General features: G+C 43.9%; 1 protein-coding gene across 1 annotated transcript in view; it reads right to left on the reverse strand.

Annotated features, from left to right (window-relative positions):
• Positions 1 to 3227: 3227 nt before the first annotated feature.
• POU2AF3 (POU class 2 homeobox associating factor 3) overlaps positions 3228 to 18695 on the reverse strand; it is a 49211-nt gene continuing 33743 nt past the window's right edge. Inside the window, exons 2-5 of the mRNA XM_078683959.1 lie at positions 17062 to 17162; positions 10244 to 10310; positions 7849 to 8084; positions 3228 to 3995 (exon numbers count right to left, since the gene is read on the reverse strand). Coding sequence (XP_078540085.1) covers positions 3645 to 3995; positions 7849 to 8084; positions 10244 to 10310; positions 17062 to 17162 — 755 coding nt within the window. The 3' untranslated portion in view covers positions 3228 to 3644. The remainder of the gene's footprint in view (positions 3996 to 7848; positions 8085 to 10243; positions 10311 to 17061; positions 17163 to 18695) is intronic.

Genomic DNA, 18695 nt, shown 5'->3' on the forward strand with positions numbered 1-18695 from the left:
TGTGTTTCCATCGCTGTATTATTTGATATAAAGTGGGCAGGCACTCGAAAAACCACGTGCAGGCAGTAAATAAACATTCATACCATCAGCCGAAAAACCAGTCACTCCTCCCTGTGCCTCCATCTGCTGCAACTGCTTCGCACTTAGGTACCGGCTGCAACGAAAATGAATAGTAAATTTGGGTGGTTTCTTTCACCAACTTATTTCTGCCTAGGTTTAGACAGTTTCACAATTATTTCAGATCTAGTCACTTAGCACCCTTCCACCTTTACCTGCGATCCTTTCATTAACAGCGCATGCAGAGATGGGGTAAGCCAATGCTGAACAGCCTCACCCCCATTCTGAAAAGGATTGACAGCGAATGAGGAAAAGCAAAGATGTGCACCTACCCATTGGGACAGGAGTGGAGTGGTGACAGCAGTTTTGTGGTGCTAGGGGACTCCATTTGATTTCATGGAAATAGAAAAGTTCACGTACCTACTACCTACAAAACGGCTGTTTGCTGCGAAGTGCCGGTACTCTAGCATAAAAAATATTGCAGCACTGCTGAGAAGTGCAGGTACTCTCTCTCTCCCCTTCAACTTACAAAAGTGCGGCCACTGTACTGGAGAGCACATGCCCGTTTGAAGCACTGGATAGTAAATGAAACTCGCCCTGCCAAGGACACACAAAAAAGGCCCCCGCATCCCTGCACTCAAACAAAGCCAATGTGTGCTACATTACTTTGACATATCTAATTCGTATTGTAGGCTTCGTTTGGGCAGACAGCCAGTCAGTTTTAAAAGTGCATTTGTTTTATGTACTTTGTGCAACACGTTATTGCTTCTTGAAGGTATTAAATGTAACTGCTAACTCTCAGCTTCGGTTGGCAGAGCACTGTTTGTGTTGCATGTTTAGTGCAGAGGTTTAAGTGGGCCAGGTCTGTCTGGGTCTGAGCACCAGCAGTTATTTTCAGGGGGCTTCAAAACGGGTCTCTTTCAGGCTCTATTTTCAGGCCTCCAAAGGTTGTCTTTTTTTTTTCCCTCGACTGCAGTGAGAGCAGGGACATCAATGTGCCCATGCTCATTTTGCTCCCTACTGAGCAGTGGAGGTAGTGAGCATGCCAGGTGAGCCGCATTGTAGGCTTTAAAGAGATCCATTTTCTCTCAGGATTTCCCTTCTTGCAGCGCAGGTGCGTCGTGGTGCCAGCCTTCACATCGTGGGATGATTAGGAGAGAGACGACCACAGGCAGCCAGGGGCGTAACACAGGCCCCTGCAGACCCCGCGGTGCGGGGAGGCCCTCACCCTCCAGAAGGCCCCGTTAGCACCGCACTTCTGCTGGGGAGCTCTAGATTGAGTCCAGAGGGGTCCCCTTCACTCACCCTGCAGGGGGGCCCCCTCAAGGTTCGTTACGCCACTGCAGGCAGCCTGCTCCAGCACAACCCTGCACTGACCTTTCACACTGAGCGTCAAAGCTGCAGTGTAACCCAGCAACAAGTGAAGCGCAGAGAGAGGAACTAGTCTGCGTGATCCTGCCCCAGCCCTAACACAATGCTAGTTATCTTGATGTAGACCACGCCCATACTTGGATAGGCCATGCCCCTTTAAGAGGTTTGCCCCGCCCATTTTAGAGCACCCCCAGTTTTTCTTTCCCACTTAAAGCCCTGGATGCAAGTAACCAAAAGTTAGATGCATCACTTCATGTGATAGCACCAAGCCAAAGGTCATGCAATGTCGCTTTATTTTTTTAATTGGGTCCAAATGTCACGTGCTGTCACTTGCTGTGATGTCATCAGGTCAAATGCCTTGCGATGTCGCTTCCTGTAACATCATTGGGTGAGCCAAGGGGCAGGGGTGTCATTTCTTGTGGTGTCTCCATGTCTAAATTCATGTGATGTCACTTCATGTAGCATCAGGTGAGGGTCACATGACATGTAAAGTCACTTCCACTACCCCATGCATTTTGATGAAGCAATGTCCATGCACGGAAAAAGTGGTTTCAACACTAAAAAAAAGTTTTGCTGTGGTTGAAAATGAGCACACAAAAAAAATCAGTAAATATATGATAATTGAATCTTCATTATCAATGTTTATCTTGCTTATCTGCTCATTTTGGCAGGTGAGGGACATCCACACCGTAAACCTTTGCTGGTTTCCTTGCACAAACAACATCTAAAAATGGTGGCTCTTTGTGGCTCCTCTACATTCTGTATACCGCATACTAATATGTTTTGGCCAACAAATTTACTATGCAGCAACATGCTACCAAATTGCACATTTCCAAGCTCCTGAGCGAAAAGGTGTTAACAGAAACAAAAAATTGGTACCCGGCAAAGGATAATATAAAAAGCAGACAGATAATATGAGCAGAGATTAACGTAGTCCTGAGAATCACAATTTACATTGCACGCATTTCTTGAAAGTAACATTTTGAGAGATCTTGAACACGGAATTGAACCGAACTGACTGATAAGGAATCTGGCAGAGGAATGCTTTACAGTGTGAGCTTGACTTACAAATGTCTATTTTCTGGCCTTTGACGTTCTGCATTCTAAGAAGTACCAAGTGTGGGATCTTGAGATTGGGATTCCAAGGAGTCAGCAATCGGTGAATCACTTGAGTCAGCGTGCTCATGTTCAGTCAGCGCCAAGACACCCTAGGGTATTCACGCTCTTTATAAATCTTTTTAAATTAACATAACATCAACAGATCTGCCCTATTAGAATTTTAACTAAGGACCTGTAGGCAAGACAAACATGCCAGCAACGAGCACTTAACTCCATTAGCCTTAAACACAAAATACACCAGCCGATTCACTTCAAGAACATTTGTAATACTTTGTGGGTTGTACTTCATAGAGTTGACTTTCTGCATGATGTGCAATTGACTTATAAATGTATTTGTTTTAAGTAGGAATGCAGCAATTCTACAAAGGGTGTATCTTTTAGGGTGGTAGTTAGAGTACGCCAAGACGCAACTTGTAGCAGCTATCTACTCTTCTGTAGTCAATACTCCTGTAATGTGAATGATAAATTAGACTGATAGTAACCTGTATGAGGAACTTATTTAGGGCCATAGGGTAATTTTATTGTCTTTTAATTTTGTATAATCTGAGTGAAAGCCTAACTAAACCACCGAGAGACTGGTTACATTTTGTACCAGGTAAAGATGTAGATAAGACTCTATTGTCAGTATCTTTAACTGAAGGGCCGAGACAGTGTTCTACAAGACTATAAAAAGTATTTATTCATATAAAAAAATCAACAATCTCTACCAACATTCAGAAAAGTAACAGTACACCAATTATGACATTTCCAGGTAAGACTTGATTAAAGTACAAATACAAAATGGTGGAAATAAAGAAAGGACACTCAACCAGGATCTTCATGACACAAGTGCCCTTAGCAAGAGAAACAAACACGAAAACGCAGTAGGACTAGGAGACAAAGATGGCGGTGGTGACATTCCAGACAGAGTTGTGTGTTTCTCTGACAGTACTAAGAGCTGACCAGCTGCATAAGACCTTGTTGTGCCAATGAGCTTGCTGTTTCTCCAAAGTAGCTAAGTGTTGAGTTTTTGTTCCCAGACAGATGATTTTCATACTTGTATTTCTAGTGAAAGGCCTTGAGAAACATTCGCCCCATCCAAGCAACAATGTTCAGCATTAGCTGTAGCACATATCCCAGGTGTTCATCCCCCGCCAGAGCAAATCCTCGGCCACTGTTGTGGTGGGATGATAGTCTGTGTACTCCACGCTTGGGTATGTGTAGAAGTCTGTGGCTGGGATTGTCTCTAGGCACTCAGCCCCGATGCAGGACACACAGTAGCAGGCAGAAGGCGCGTACTGCAGATGCAGCGGATACTCGCTGGCGGTGTTGAAGGCACAGCTCCTGGCCTCTTGGTGGGTAGGAGAGCTGAAGCTTTGTGGGGCAAATGGCAGGATCTGGTGAGGTGGGGAGCAGCTGTAGTCAAACGAACTTGAAAGATCTGACGAATCTGATGGAGATTCTGGACACTGAAAGAAAACAAGGAAAAAAATTAGGGAGGGTAATTTTTTTTCTTTAAAACAGCTATGGGTCATGCACAAGTTTAGACTGTCGACTGCTAGTTATGTTTTTCCCTGTCCCGTAAGAGGACAAGTGCTATCACCTGGACTTCCCTTCTTGGTCAAAATTAAGTCACCCATGTCGCGTCACTTTATCTTGTTGAGCCTTGGTCCACCATGCCCAACAAATTTGGAGTTCTAGAACCCAGGCTCACCACTATTACTACGTGCTATTTAGAAACGTGGAAATGTGGGGCCAGATACACATCACTTGCCCAGGTGTACATTAGGCTTTCCAATAGAAAATATAATTTACTTATGTGGAATTCATGGCCAGTTCTCAAAGCCAGATATGTGAAGGTTCTGCATGCACAGAAAATGTACAGGCTTAGCTAAACATGCAGAGTTGATAACACTTAAGTGTAATACAAACATGTAGAATTTAAACATGTATAATTAGGTGAGAATACCAAAGAATGCAATGAGCAATAGTGAGAGAATCATAGGTGTGAACACTCTAGGACATTAAATGCAAATTGTGTGCATCCCCATAAAGTAGTAGAGTATCACAATATTGACAATACTTTAACTGTATGTAGGGAACACATAATGGACTTTGACAGAGTTGGGTGAATTGTTTGGTGATGGATGCCAATTATACAGATATTCCGAGAAGTGTGTAGGAAGTAGCAGGATTTATAAGACAAGCATATTGGTAGGAGGAGAAAAGAGAAAAATGAATGATAGTAGGTTGACATCCCTAAACCGAAGCCTGTGTACTTTGCATAGAGTGGGGTTTACATATGTGAAGAAGCAAGAGAATTCGGCGTTTCTCTTTTTTGTTGTGAGCCTCACACTTTTCACCATGTATGTTAAACCTAGCATAAATTAGGTATGGGGTACAAATCTGAAATACGATGTTTGTGAATAGGTTTAAAATTGTAACATGCAAATGCAAGAGAAACTTTTACCTTCCTTAAATTACAAATGAATTCAGGAAGTTTTGTGATTGTGACCCTCTCTGTACATCCCCTTCAGTCCTGAGGCACAACAAGGGGAATAGTAAGGAACAATACACCTGGCTTCTAGACTGATTTATATTTGGGAAATGTTGGAGTCAGAGTAATGTTTCACTGAACATGCACTGATCATTTCCCAAAAAAAGGAAATTCTGTAGATTTTAGTGGCGGCTTCACCGCAAGGCGGAGGAGCATCGCCCCACTGCTCTGTGCGCAGTTCAAAAAGGAAAACTAAAATGATTTTATTATCATTTTATTTTTCTGTACTGGCTTAGTTGTAGGAGGGTGGGGCTGGGCTGGCCTGGCCAGTGCGGGGGGAGGAGTAGTGGGCACTCTCTAAGTGCGCATGAATGTTTGGCCGGCCGTCATGGGCCAGGCAACGAGTCATGCGCACTTTGCATGTTCTCCTTCCGGCTGTATTACAAAGCCAGGGTGAAGAACATGCATAGGCTCCTACTCCCTGTCTGATCATCGAACCACAGCGCTCAGACCAATCACGGTGATGCTGTCATACTTAGGACACCAGCGTTGGGATTGTTTAGGGGAGCCTGTGTGCTTCCTGCTTCCTGCTTGTAGGAGTCGACAACCAAAGAGGACTAAGAGGTGGCGGCTGACCTGCAGGTGATTGTTTTTATTTTAATTTTTCATCCCCAACCCTGCCCCGCCACCCCCATTAAGTAGCAGCTGCCACTGGCAGATTTGATGACATTCGTCCACATGGCTCATCAGAAAATTTGCATTTTATAATATTGCACATTTATCGTATTTCGGCGTATGCTCTACTCTAAATCGCTTGCTTGTCTGGCTTAATCTCTATTATTGTTCCTCTGCAGCAGCCCACACCTCCTTTCACGGATCACAATATCTCCTTCTTTGTAACTATATCCCTTCAACCTAGCAATACCTAATCTCCTTTAGCCTGTCTATTCATCCCACTAACCTTCTGCGTGAACTCACATAGCCCCAAATAATGATCACACCTAATTTCCATTAATCTGAACTTTCACAAAGAAAGTGGAGTAAATTTAAGGAAGGAATTTCTTGAGCACACACGACTAATCTCACAAAACAACAATGACAAGAAACATAATGGTTTAACCACTAACTTTGGGTTTCGGAGTAGCATGTTACTAGCCGAAAACCACTTCACTGCTTCGTCGGGGTAGCAAGCACCACATAAACGCAAATACACCTGCGATTCTCCAAATGTGTGCCTGATACCAGTGTCATAATCCACATCTCAACAAATTGCATATTTGCATGCAAAATAGGGGTAGGGTGTGGTTGTCCTGTGGCAGGGTATGGTTGTCCTGCAGCTGGTGCCACTCTATTCCTTTATTTCTAGGGGCTGACAAGCAAAGCATGCCCCCATATCCCTGGCATACCCTCAGTCCAATGTAAAGAACTTTTTCCACCTCTTCATAAAGCGCGTGTTTTCAAGGCACTATTGATCACTAGCCCAGCCATTCAACAATGTTGAAGACCCTCATCCAGGGGCATATTATCAACGCTGTGCAAAAAATATCGCACAGCGTTGATAACGTGGAAAAATCTATCGCCGATTTCACATCGCCTGTTAGCAGCGTATTCTCAACGCTAAAGCCAACAGGCGATGTGAAATCGTCGATAGGTCGCATTAGCGCGTGAAAACAAGCGCTGTTTTCACGCGCTAATGTGTGCCTTGATAATATGGGGGGTGGATTCGGCTTTATGATCCACCCCCTCATGTTAGCAATGCCTAACACGTACTAAAAGCAGGCGTTGGGAGACCTGCGATAGACGCGTTTATCGCAGGTCTCCTTCTCCCAAGGCCTGCCTTGTGAATAAGGCAATCGCACCTCCAACCACATTTTACATGTGATTGGACGTGGGAACGCCCAGCCTGCATCTCATTAGCGTTATTCATCGCCCACAGCGTGGGGGCGATGAATAGCGCATGAAACGCGTCGCTAACCGGAGTTAGCGACGCATTGATAATTAATTCATGCGTTAACAACCGGGAAAGGTCGCTAACACATGAATTAAGGCCCTTGATAATATGCCCCCCAATCCTTAGTTTGAGCCAGTAGCTGCAGGAAAAGGATCCTGGCACTGAATTTTGTGAACATGAATTTCTTTTTTATCATCAGACTTTGACCCACACCAAGACAGAGAAAGGCAAACAAGGACGCAACAAGGGCCTAGAGAAAAAAAAAGAAAAAACAGTTATAGAGGGAGAAAGCAGGCTTGGAAAAGAATCTGGAAGAGTCAGATAAAAGAAGAGGAAGTGAAAGATTATGAAAGAAAGAGGCAAGAGCTGGAATTTTAAAACAAGACAACCTTGGCATTCGGTAAAGCTGGCAATGGGCTCCTAAGAAATACTTTAGGCCTTTCTCTGCACCTATGCTTTTTCAGAAAGAGAAGACGGCATCCAATCACAAAATCAGCCCGGTCATCAATTTCTAAATGCTTTATCATACAACAATGTTCTATTCACAGCAGGTTCTAGCGGCGGTGGCACTTCTCCAAGAATATGCCACCCACCTCATCCCTTCTGTTGCACCAACAATCTCCAAGATTTTATCTAGAGGATTTATTGGCCTGGGTGTCACACCTTCACAACATCCCAAGGCAAATATCGGCGGTGGATGTGTTCTGTGTGTCCTGGGTGTTGTGCTGGCTGCCCTCGGCTCTCTGAGTCTCTGCACACAGTTGCCCAACCTAACAGTGAGCAGCTTTGTTTCCAAGTGACGAGGCAGCCTGTTTACAGCTCTCGACCACAAACAACACCAGGCCTCCTTGAGAGAGGGAAGGAGGGAGCTTACCAGGCTCTGGTTGAAGCGCGTGGAGGCTGCCTGGGGATTCCCTGTCACGTGGTCCTGGGAGGACGCCTGCAAGGTGGCCAGGAAGGTGTCTGCAAAGGGTTCAGGCTGCAGGTACGAGTCCAGCAGGTGCTGGTCGAGGTAGCACGATGTCTCCTCAGGGGGGGCTTGGCTTGAAGGCGGCGTGGGCTGGAATAGGTTGGGGGCCAGTGGGACGCCCTCCATCTCAAGGTAAGGTCCTAGAGTGGCCGGAAAAACAAAATCAGCAACATACAGAATATTTCATGGGCATCCATCTTTTTACACAAGTTACACTTAGTTGTGAGATGTATAGTGTTTCCGGGTGTAGGCCAGGGGTTAGAATGGTACCTTGTGCAGAACTGAAACCCCCCTAAGCTTGCATTTCTCTTTTAAGAGCCAAATCAATGCAAGTGCTTGAAAGAAGAAGAAACTTTAGAAGAAATGTTGGAGGGACCGTATTTAATGCAGGTGTCACGTGTCATCATAAAAAACTATGGTAATGAAAAATCAACTTTCTCTCTCGACTCATCCAAAATGGATAACCAATTATTTTAATGGGATGTGTGGCATATCATAAAAGCTAATCGTACTTTTACATGGGAGTCACGTGCTAGTTGTTTTAATAATGTAGACAATGGTATACTTTTTTTCAATGGAAAGAATGTTTGCTCCTTTAAGTACATTTAAAGGAACTTTGTTCACAGATCTCGGTGGCGAATCAAAAGCCCTTGAATAACAGCCCCTCGTGCTGATATACTAGGGGGCAATTGGCTGCATCTGAAATCGCCCTGAAGATGAGTTTTTCCCAAAAATGAAAAACAACCGATAGTTGAGTGTGTCACAAAAACTCAAACGTGTGCCCAAAGAGGGGGTGTGAGAGTGTCTTCAGTATAGGAGGGCTCAGACATACATGTGTCAGTGCGCAGCATCCGATGGGACCCCGGGCATTTATCTGCCGTGCTGGCACGCGCTGACGTTGGTGCTGTTTGTGAGAGTATGACATTGCCTGGCACTGTGCTATCAGGGAATAATAAAATACAGTAGGCGTTTATTCGTTGTATTTACCTCACCATTGGCTAACAGGGAAACCCTGTTTTAACAGAAAAAGACGACTGGTTGCAGCTGCGAGTCTATCTGTCTATCTAGCAACATGAATGTATACAAATAGTATATATATATATATATATATATATATATATATATATATATATATATATATATATATATATATATATATATATATATATATATATATATATATATATATATATATACACACCCACACACCCACACATATACTGTGGGTCTATATATGTCTGTGCGTGTATATATATTTATATATATCTACATATGTATATATATATGTGTGTGTGTATGTATGTGCATATATACATAAATAGAGGGAGAGAGGGAGCTGTGTAACAACTCATGCGAGGCTATTTGACAATATAATGTATACAGCTATACAGTGTATATATATATATATATATATATATATATATATATATATATATATATATATATATATATATATATATATATATATATATATATATATATATATATATCGAGGGGGTTGAGCTGTATAATGACCCATGCAATGAGTTGGTTGGGAGTATGTAATAAGATTTACTGCTGCAAAGCCAGAAACGGCTCGCCTGCGTTTTTCATAGGATGGGGTGTCGGGTTTCCCTGCTGGAAACAGCTTGTCAACCAGGGCTTTTCTCTGTTGCCTTTACTACTCGCGTGAAATATACCCCCTGCCTAAAAGTGTATCTATATACTCTGCGTGGTACATGAAAATAAAAAAGTGAAACATTTTAAAGAGGGATGTTGTACTGCAATGTGAAAAAAGCCTCAGCAGTGGGCTTGTATGCAATTAGATGCAGAATTTCGGCAGAATGCAATCTGTCGCAATAATGTGCATGTTGTCTATGTCTTCCCTAAATGCGGCTCTTTGAGGTACGAGGGAGGGGCAGGCGCGGGGCTGCAACGATTGCGCCGTTTTTACCCCGGGAGACTAACGGGTTGGAAAACTCCCGTGGGGGGAGCGATGCAGCCTTGCACGTCTCATTCTGCACAGTGCTGCCTCGAAAAGAGCCGGGCAGATTATGCTAAAATGGGGGGTTCTCTCTCCTCCCTGGCTGGGCTCTCCTCGCTCCCTCATCTGCATTGACTTGGCCCCGTGCACGTCCTGATTGGCTGAATTCGTAATTGAGTGATTCCTCTCTTCAAGTCCTTTAATCGAGCCTTTTAAATAAGCCCTGAGACCGTGGGCTTTTTTTTTTATAAAAAGAAATGTTCAAGAGAATGTGTGATTTTTTTCTGGGGGTGGGGGTGTATGGGTGGGCAGCGTGGGGATGCTGTCTGCACCAACCTGCGCAGGACGAAGATGATGAAGAGACGATTGACTCGGAAAACGGGACGCTGGCGATCCGTGATGCCTGCGGGGGGAGAAAAAAAGTATATTTTTTTAATAACAAAAAAAGAAAATTATCGCTCTGAGACGTCTTCATTAAGATGCACATCAATAGATTTTGCACAGAATTTATTCTGTGGGCTACACCGGGACAACATCAACATTTTTTGCTCTGCGCACTTTGACAGGTAAGTGGCTCGACTCATCTGTGCCTGTTTGCGCCCTGCCTGCTGCCTGCAGCGCGTCCAGCCTGCGAGTGCACAGTAGTGACAGGCTGCTTTGCTTCTCGAAGAGGACGGGTTTCCAATTGTTGGCAGACAATGGGTGGTTGCAGGGGAGGCGGTGGGGACAGGCAGAGGACAGTGGGGCCCCTGGTAGAGTCAGCGAGGGGCTGTGCAGCGACGTGCGTCATTTTATCTGTTCTCTGCCTGGCGCACAACGCGCCCTGCTTGGCACACCGGCTGCCCTGCGCTGACCCCCTCCTGAGTGTGCAAACGAGACAAGCAGCCCTGGTTTGGAAATGGCATATTAGGTTTAAACTTGAAATGCACTGTGAATGTGTTTTACAGTCATAATTCACTCACTACCCGCCACCAGCCCCTGCTGCTTCCAATGTTTCACTTATTTGCAGCACAGAAAGCCAGTGGGTCGGGTGCACAGGACGTTGGATGTGACCCCCCTCCCCTCCCCTGAGTGTTGTAATACGCGCTGTGTGGTGTTCACCCATTCTGTGGACAGTCGCTCGGGTTTGGAGGCGCTGGCGGGACAGGTGCAGGAGGGCTGTGCTCAGCAGTGCGGCGCGCAGGCATGCAGGCATGTGCGGTCAGGCTCCGAGCGCCTTCACTTCTGTACACTGGAGCCCGGCTGCACTTCCTTCTTTTGGAGCAGAGAGCAAAGGCATCTTTCTGCCTCTAAAGGCAGAGACGTGCGTTTTTCAGCTGATTTGCAATACTTCTTAAAGGGACAGTGCTAAGCCAGCTGAATGGGCAGCAAATACTGTATTATGTCTGAGCACTCTCCCCTTCCCGCTTCAACTGCCTGACTTTTCAGCCATTTGATGCCCAGCATTTCTTGGGGCATGCACGACACCGGACACGTGCATTGCAAGGCGTGAGCAGTGCGGGAGTGTTCAGCTATTCTGATAACATCAGGGGAAGCGATTACATGCCGTGCCTCGCTTTAAAAGGCAGGGACGTTGCGTGCGTCTTCCTTTGGACATATATTGGGTGCGTTAAGGGGCTTGCTCAGACCACAGAGGTTTTTTTGCACTGCCGCAAAGGAAGGGCTCATGTTTTGCCACACAGTGTGCACGCGTCTCGGCCATGTATTGAGGGCATGTAGGGTTCTGTTGAGACCACAGGTTGGATGCACTACCACAGTGGAAGGGCTTGGGTATTACCACAGAGGTACTCTGCGTGCGTCTTCGGACAGATGTTGAGGGCATTAGGGCTTAGGGGCAGTGCTTTAAATGGGCCGGCACTGTGCGGTACTGAGTACCGGCATTTTTTTTATTTTCAGAAGGAGAGCACCTGCAATTCTCACGAAAAACGTAATACTTTCAATTAGGGAGTACCGGCACTTCTCAGAAGCACTTTTACTTTTCCATTTCAAGCCCTACTTAGGGGTGAGCATGGAGGGACTCACTGAGACGAGGGGACAGGCGTGTTGCGCGGTTTTCAGAGTTTCTAAAGGCGTTATATGTCGGCTAGTTCCCCTGTGCCCATGCATTAGGACCAAGTGCAGGGTGCGCGTGTTTAACCATTCCGGGGGCGTTGTGTTGTGGCACGAGACTCTGGTTTACATTAGAAGGCTGCTGCGCGCCTTTCTGCGTTCGCGAAGCACGCGGTGTGGCGTGAAGGCCTGAGACGCTCAGGCTGAAAGTCATGGGAAACGCCTGAGCTACCTGTCGTCCTGAAAACATGAAACGTTAAGGTTCCAGGACACGTGCTTTGCAAGTCAGGGGTAAAGGGGTGTTGATTTACAAGTCAGGCGTAATCCATATGTTCAGTCATTCTGAAGGCCCTGCTGTTTTTGTCAGATCCTATCACACGCTTAAAGCTCATGGTTCATGCGCAAGTGCATTGTGATTTTACACAGCTTTAAATGATTTCAGGGCATCTGTATTTTACCGGTCATGTGTCATGTAAGTGTGGTCAACCATTCTGGAAGCTTCCAGGGTTTTCAAGCGATTCTAGAGACGCGTGCTATTCAGGGGAAGTATCACGCTCCCGTGTTCAGCCACTCTGGACATCTGTGTCTTTGCGCGATCCGATGAGCACATCATGTACATGTCATCATGTGTCAAGCACGTGTGCTCAGCCCAACTGAAGGTAATTTTGCTTTAAGGCGACCCACGAATAAATAGTTTACATACCACACGTGATGCATGAAAGTGGATGTTTTTTCAGGAACTCTTTGGGGCACATACTCTAATGGTCATGTGTCATGCATGAGTACTCAACCATCGTGAAGGGGATCCACAGACACATATGTAACAGTTGATGTGCCATACATCAGAGCTCAATCGTTTTGAAGATATTCTTGTCTGTAAGAGAGTCTATGGACCCATACTTCACAGATTCTGTTTGTGTATGTTCATGCGGCCATTTTCAAGGTACATATATTTATAGGAGGTCTTCTGGTCACAAGCTTTGATGAAGAATGTGCCATACATACATGTGCAGCCATCTTTAGATGCCAGTGCCTTGAACAGATCCTATGGACACTTCCTTTACAGGTCATGTCAGATGCACATGTATTCAGCCATCCTGAAAGTATGTTTTTTGGGTAGATCCTCAGGACACATGCCTCTCTAGTCATGTGTCAAGCATGTTTGTTCAGACATTCAAGAGCACAATGTTTACAGTTGACTGTAGATGGACATATGTTCTTCATGTGTGTTCTGCCGTTCTGAAGGTGTACATGTTTTCAGGAGATTCTCAGGACACATACTTTTCTGGTCTTGTGGCAAGCATGTGTGCCAAGATATCCAAACTCGCAATGTTTATGGTACACCCTCAGGACACCATTTACAGGAGATACGCTCTGCATGTGTGTGTTATGAGGGTTTACATGATTCCAGGATATCCCAAGGGCACCCGCTTTGCTCGTCACGTGGCATGCATGTGTGTTCAGACATCCGGACGCACTATGTTTAAGGTAGACCCTAAGGATATGTTCCACTTAAATATTCTGCCGTCCTGAAGGCACACATGTGTCCAGGAGATCCACAGGGCATACGTTTTACTATTCACGTGTAATGCAAGTGTGTTCAGATATTGAAAGCCACAATGTTCATGGGAGAGTTTAAGGACGCATAGCTCATATGTGTTATGCTTTGCGTGTGTGCCCCTACGTTCTGAATGCATACATGTGTTCGGGAGCTCTTCATCACACACGCTTTGTCGGTCATGTGTCATGCGTGTGTGTTCGTATATTCAAAGGCACAATGTTCATGGGAGAGTTTAAGGACGCATAGCTTACAGGTGTTATGCTTTGCGTGCGTGTTCCTAAGTTCTGAATACATACATGTGTTCATGAACTCTTCAGCACCATGTGTCATACATGTGCAAATGGAGATATTCCGAGGGCCTGGGGAGCTTCTTGGACAAGTAAACAGAGGGGCTGGAGTGCGCCAGCTGCCTGCGGATGCGTGAACAGGCGTGACTCCTCGCTCGCAGTGGGCGTAGCCCGGCACATCAAGGGAACCCCTGCAGCAGGGCGTGGGACGCGGCTGCCGCCGAGTCCACCCTGCCTGCAGGGCTGCGAGCACCCGGGGCTTTTCTGGGAAGATTCAGCAACCCACCTTTCTGTTCACTCACAGGCAGCCCTCCACATGACGGCCGCCCTTCCTTCCCACTAACCAACTGGGAAACCGAAAACGAGATTTACTGTACCCGCAAGCATTGCTTCGTATGCAAATATTTTCCCAGCTAATGGCTCGCTTTAAGGCATTTTTTTTTGTAATACCGTGCAGCTTGACCGAGCCATTTGTTTTAACCTCATCCATTGCCCTGTAAACTTTCTGCTATGTGAACAACACATGCGTCCAATGGACGTTCCAGACAGCAAATCTTTCCCTATCAATATTTTTAGTTTACATTGCCCGAAATTAAAGCCTTTTTCGCGACAGGCCACGCAGTATGACAACTGCTGTTGTGTGCTTTTATTTTTCTGGAAATAGGTTACTGCAATTAAAAACTGTTCCTAATCGCGCCGATTAATAGAGGCCGGGCCCTTTCTACCTTCAGGTGTGGATTTTGGAGGCACACCACGCCGCTGCCTCCTTGATTCCGCCACCCACGTGGCCCTGAACATGTGTGTATGAGAAGTTTAAAACCCGATGCCTACCTGCTCATGCCGCAAAGGTATAAAAAACAAGAGCAGACTCAAGGTTAAGATGAGTAATGCAGCCACTGACAGGAACTATCGGTCCACCCTAGGATCACAGGTTGGTGCCCTCAATGGAGCTGCTCAGCTTTTCATCCTCAAGAGGGTGATGCAATGAGTTCAAATTTAGTTGAGCTAAAAATAACCATCTGTTTTTCAGAGCAGGAATTCCCAACGGGTACAATGCTTATTGTTCTGTTACTTGAATCAAGCTTCAGTCTTCAACCAACCAAATGTTGATATTCTGTAGTTAATTTTTGGGGGGGTTGGGTGGGGTCCCTTGAGTGTGGGGCATTTTTTAGTTAACGTGTGAGCTAGTTTTTCTGCTTCAATGTTATATCTTGGAGTGACAGGGTGGTCAATGCTGTGGAAATTATACTCACTTCATCCTTTCAGATGTCTAACATTGGTGAAAAAAAACACACATTACAGAAAAAAAATCATGAACACTCGAAGGTCTTAGTGCAAAAAAAATCTTTTATAATGTTTTTCACTACTTAACCCGTGAATAATACCAATAAAGCATTATTGAATTGAATTTTTCAGAACTTAGGTTCACTAACTTGCCCATCCCATCCTCTATCTCACGGCCTCTGTAATCTCTGCCTGCGGGCGCAGGTGCTCACGCCCGCTCCTTTTCGGCGCGTCTTTTCAAGCCAAAGTCCACACAAAGGAAATATGCACTCATGTTTCTACTGTACCGAGCAAACACCCCACAAAAGAGGTCTTGGACAAATAGTTCTTTCCCTTATCACAGGCAGGCCTTTCAGCAGGCGGCACTCAGACTCTGTTTGCACAACTTCCAACAGGAAGAAAGATAAGTATTTTTTTTCACTTTAGCTGGAAAGTCTTAACTTGTGAAGGCCTACCCACCCCTTTAGGTAGTTATCAACAGTTTGTGAGTACACTGTTCACGAAACTATATGATGTAGGATTACATGTGAACTCCACATCACTGAAATGGAGGTGAAACATTAAATACAAAAATAAAAGATGCTTCCAAATGAAAGGGTTAATGAAAAAACACACCTCTGTGTTAGAAAACTGCACCTATTCCTGCTAAAGTGCGTTTTTTTGTGTGAAAACAACGAAGCAGTTTTTTAAAATTAAACCTTAGGTTTGCGATTCTAATATCCAAAGTTCGCTCAAATTGTCCCCCCGTTTCAAGGAATGATGATTAATAAAATAGTTACATTTTTCCATCAGATGTGTATTTTTATTTTGGAAAAAAAAATCTAAAAGGTCTCCATCTTCATAAGTAGGTTTTCGTTGGTTACGAGGTATACTTACAGCTACACTCTTTGGCCAAGTAGGATGTTGTTTCCATCCTAGCCAGATTCTAAAGTTGAAAATCTCGGTTTCTAAACTGATAAGGGATTGCTATTTGGCTCATGGGCAAATGTAACGACCTCATCTTGCTTCCATCAGGGGAGGGGAGGCTTCCTTCAGTTCTGGTGTCAGTTGTCTTAACAAGAATTGACTACAGTAATCTGATCAAAACTTGACATCTGGGCTGCTCTCCAGCGACATCAAAAAGCTACAATTTGTTCAAATGTGGTGGTCTGATTGTTTTCAATCTGTGCAAAGTCAAACATGTTTCTGAACCCCCTTGCAAGCGCATTTGGCTGCCAGCAGCACTGCATATTCGCTTTGATGTACTATACTCAGCCAACTGAGCCATTTATAGGTGTTGACCAAAACACAACCTGGGAGGATTCCAGCATGTTGCGGCTTCATGCTCTCTTTCTTCTGGTTAACTTTATTTGTTCTTTGAACGCCCCTGTTTGACATCTATGTCTTGCCTTTTTTATCATAATCTCATGGCTTGAGAACTATCTGCCCATCAGCCCCCTGGGAATTTGCAGTCTGCGAATGAACTTTAAGTTACTTCTATTTTCCTGGGGTTGTTTGGCCTGCTGACATTAGAAATCATTTATCTATGTCTACCTCCAAGATGCTTTTGGGTAAAGGTCATGGTCTATAAATACTCACACTCACTCACTCACTCACTTTTGCCATCAACAATTTGCATACTTCCCAAATATTGCATAATGTCAAAAAGAAAACTTCATCATAAAATTGACAAAGCTTAAAAAACATAAAGGGCAAGAAAATACTGCAAAAAGTAGGTTTGCTGGTGAAAAATTGATAACTCACATTTTAGTATACAATCATGCACAAAACATTTCTAAAGAAAAACATCTCTTGTGAAACTTATATTGCAGATAATTTCTCCCTCAGGCAAAGATGTGTGAATTTGACAAATTAGTGGCTTCGCAAAGCCGCAGAGTTGTCCACTTCCTAGAAGTTTGCTGGCAGAACTGTGCACCCCTATACAATACCCTCAAGACTTCTTGGTGACAAAAATTAAGAAACACAAATCTTACAGTGTATACAGCTTTGGTTTCTGCTTGGAGCGCCCTCCTCTGTTGCAATAACTCTTTCACTGTAATCTTCACTCTCACTCCTTGGTAAATCTTTGATTTTTCTAGACAAATGAAACAAAAAAGAAGCCAAAAAGGTTTAAAGAAATGAAAGCCAGCACTGTAGTGTGTGAACGACAGTTACATTCTTATGTGAAATATCAATTTACTTTGTAATTAGGCCATTTATAATCACGTCTGTTAATTGATTCCCCTGTCAATAATATGATAAATACAAAAAATGAAACACATGCATTCACTTTAATGAGCATTAAATAAAATATATAATTCATGCAAATTTTTGCATTGCATGCTCACCCTTATCACCAGAAAATCTTTATTATTGGAATTTGTCATGTAATCACTTTACAAGTATAAGCTATGTGCATGCACGCTTTTAGTGGTACATCCCCACTTTTTAGCTATAATTATTTGAAGTAGTGCTGAAAATGTCATATTTGAAAGGCAATGGCAGCTTTAACCTGTTTTTTCCCAGCAGCACACATGAACCTCTTAAAGCTGTTCAACAGCACACTGCTAAAACGTTATGACTAGGAATGCCTATATCCTTCTTCACCAAGGTGAATTCCTCAGGATTGTATTCCATTCTTTCATTTTTTTTAAACTTATCTCTATCATCAGTAGATGATCCCTAGCATATACAAAACAGGCTTACAAAGGATTGTAGACTGAATTGCTATGCCACACCCTCTTAACAGAAATACAAGCACCAGAGAAAGTTACAGCCTTGTTAGATTTCATTAGGGTGTAGGTTAGGACACATATTTCATTACCAATATCGAAACACCTTTCCCACTCAGGGAGACTCACGAGACCCACATGGATAACAAAAAGGCGGTGAACTGAAAGGTTTGAAATATGAACTGCTTGGAATGAGATTGAGCTGCATTCTATTCCATTGTTTATAATCCATCTGCACTATTAAGGAAGGTGATCTATCACTATATGTTGCTGGGTTATATCGCATTATTGAAGTTCGTTTGGGAAGCTCTGTTGGGTTAGACTAGGTTAGGCTAGGACAGGTGAGATTGGGTAATGTCAGGTTAGGTAATTTTAGGATTCAATAGGATAGATTAGTTTAGATTGAAGTAGGCTTGCTTAGGTTAGATTAACTTTAGATAGGTAAAAACGATTTAGGTTAGGATACACTAGATTAAGTAAAGTTAGGTTTGGCGATGTTAGATTAGGATAGATTATTATAATAGGTTAAAATAAATTTGTTTAGATTAGATTTTAATAGGTAAGGCTGGTTGAGGTTAGGCTAAAATCGGTTAGGTTAAGATTGGTTAGATGAAGTTCTGGTACATTAAGTTAGATTAGGTTCCTTTACATTTGGTTAGGATAGGACAGGCCAGATGACAATACAGTATGTTAGGTGAGGACAGAAACACTTGCATAGTGCACACTGAGGCACACTAAAAGTTGTTTAAAGACACACAGATCTTTCTTAAAGCAAAAACGTTCGAAAGAGCTGTCCCTAAAAGAGTCAAATCTTTCACAGCTTCCAATCTGTTAAATTTGCCTGGGAGTAGATTCTACATTTAAGTTCCTGGGTACACATTTTAGCGTCTGTCTTT

This window comes from Lissotriton helveticus, chromosome 3_1 (assembly GCF_964261635.1).
Source record: "Lissotriton helveticus chromosome 3_1, aLisHel1.1, whole genome shotgun sequence".
Lineage (NCBI taxonomy): Eukaryota > Metazoa > Chordata > Amphibia > Caudata > Salamandridae > Lissotriton > Lissotriton helveticus.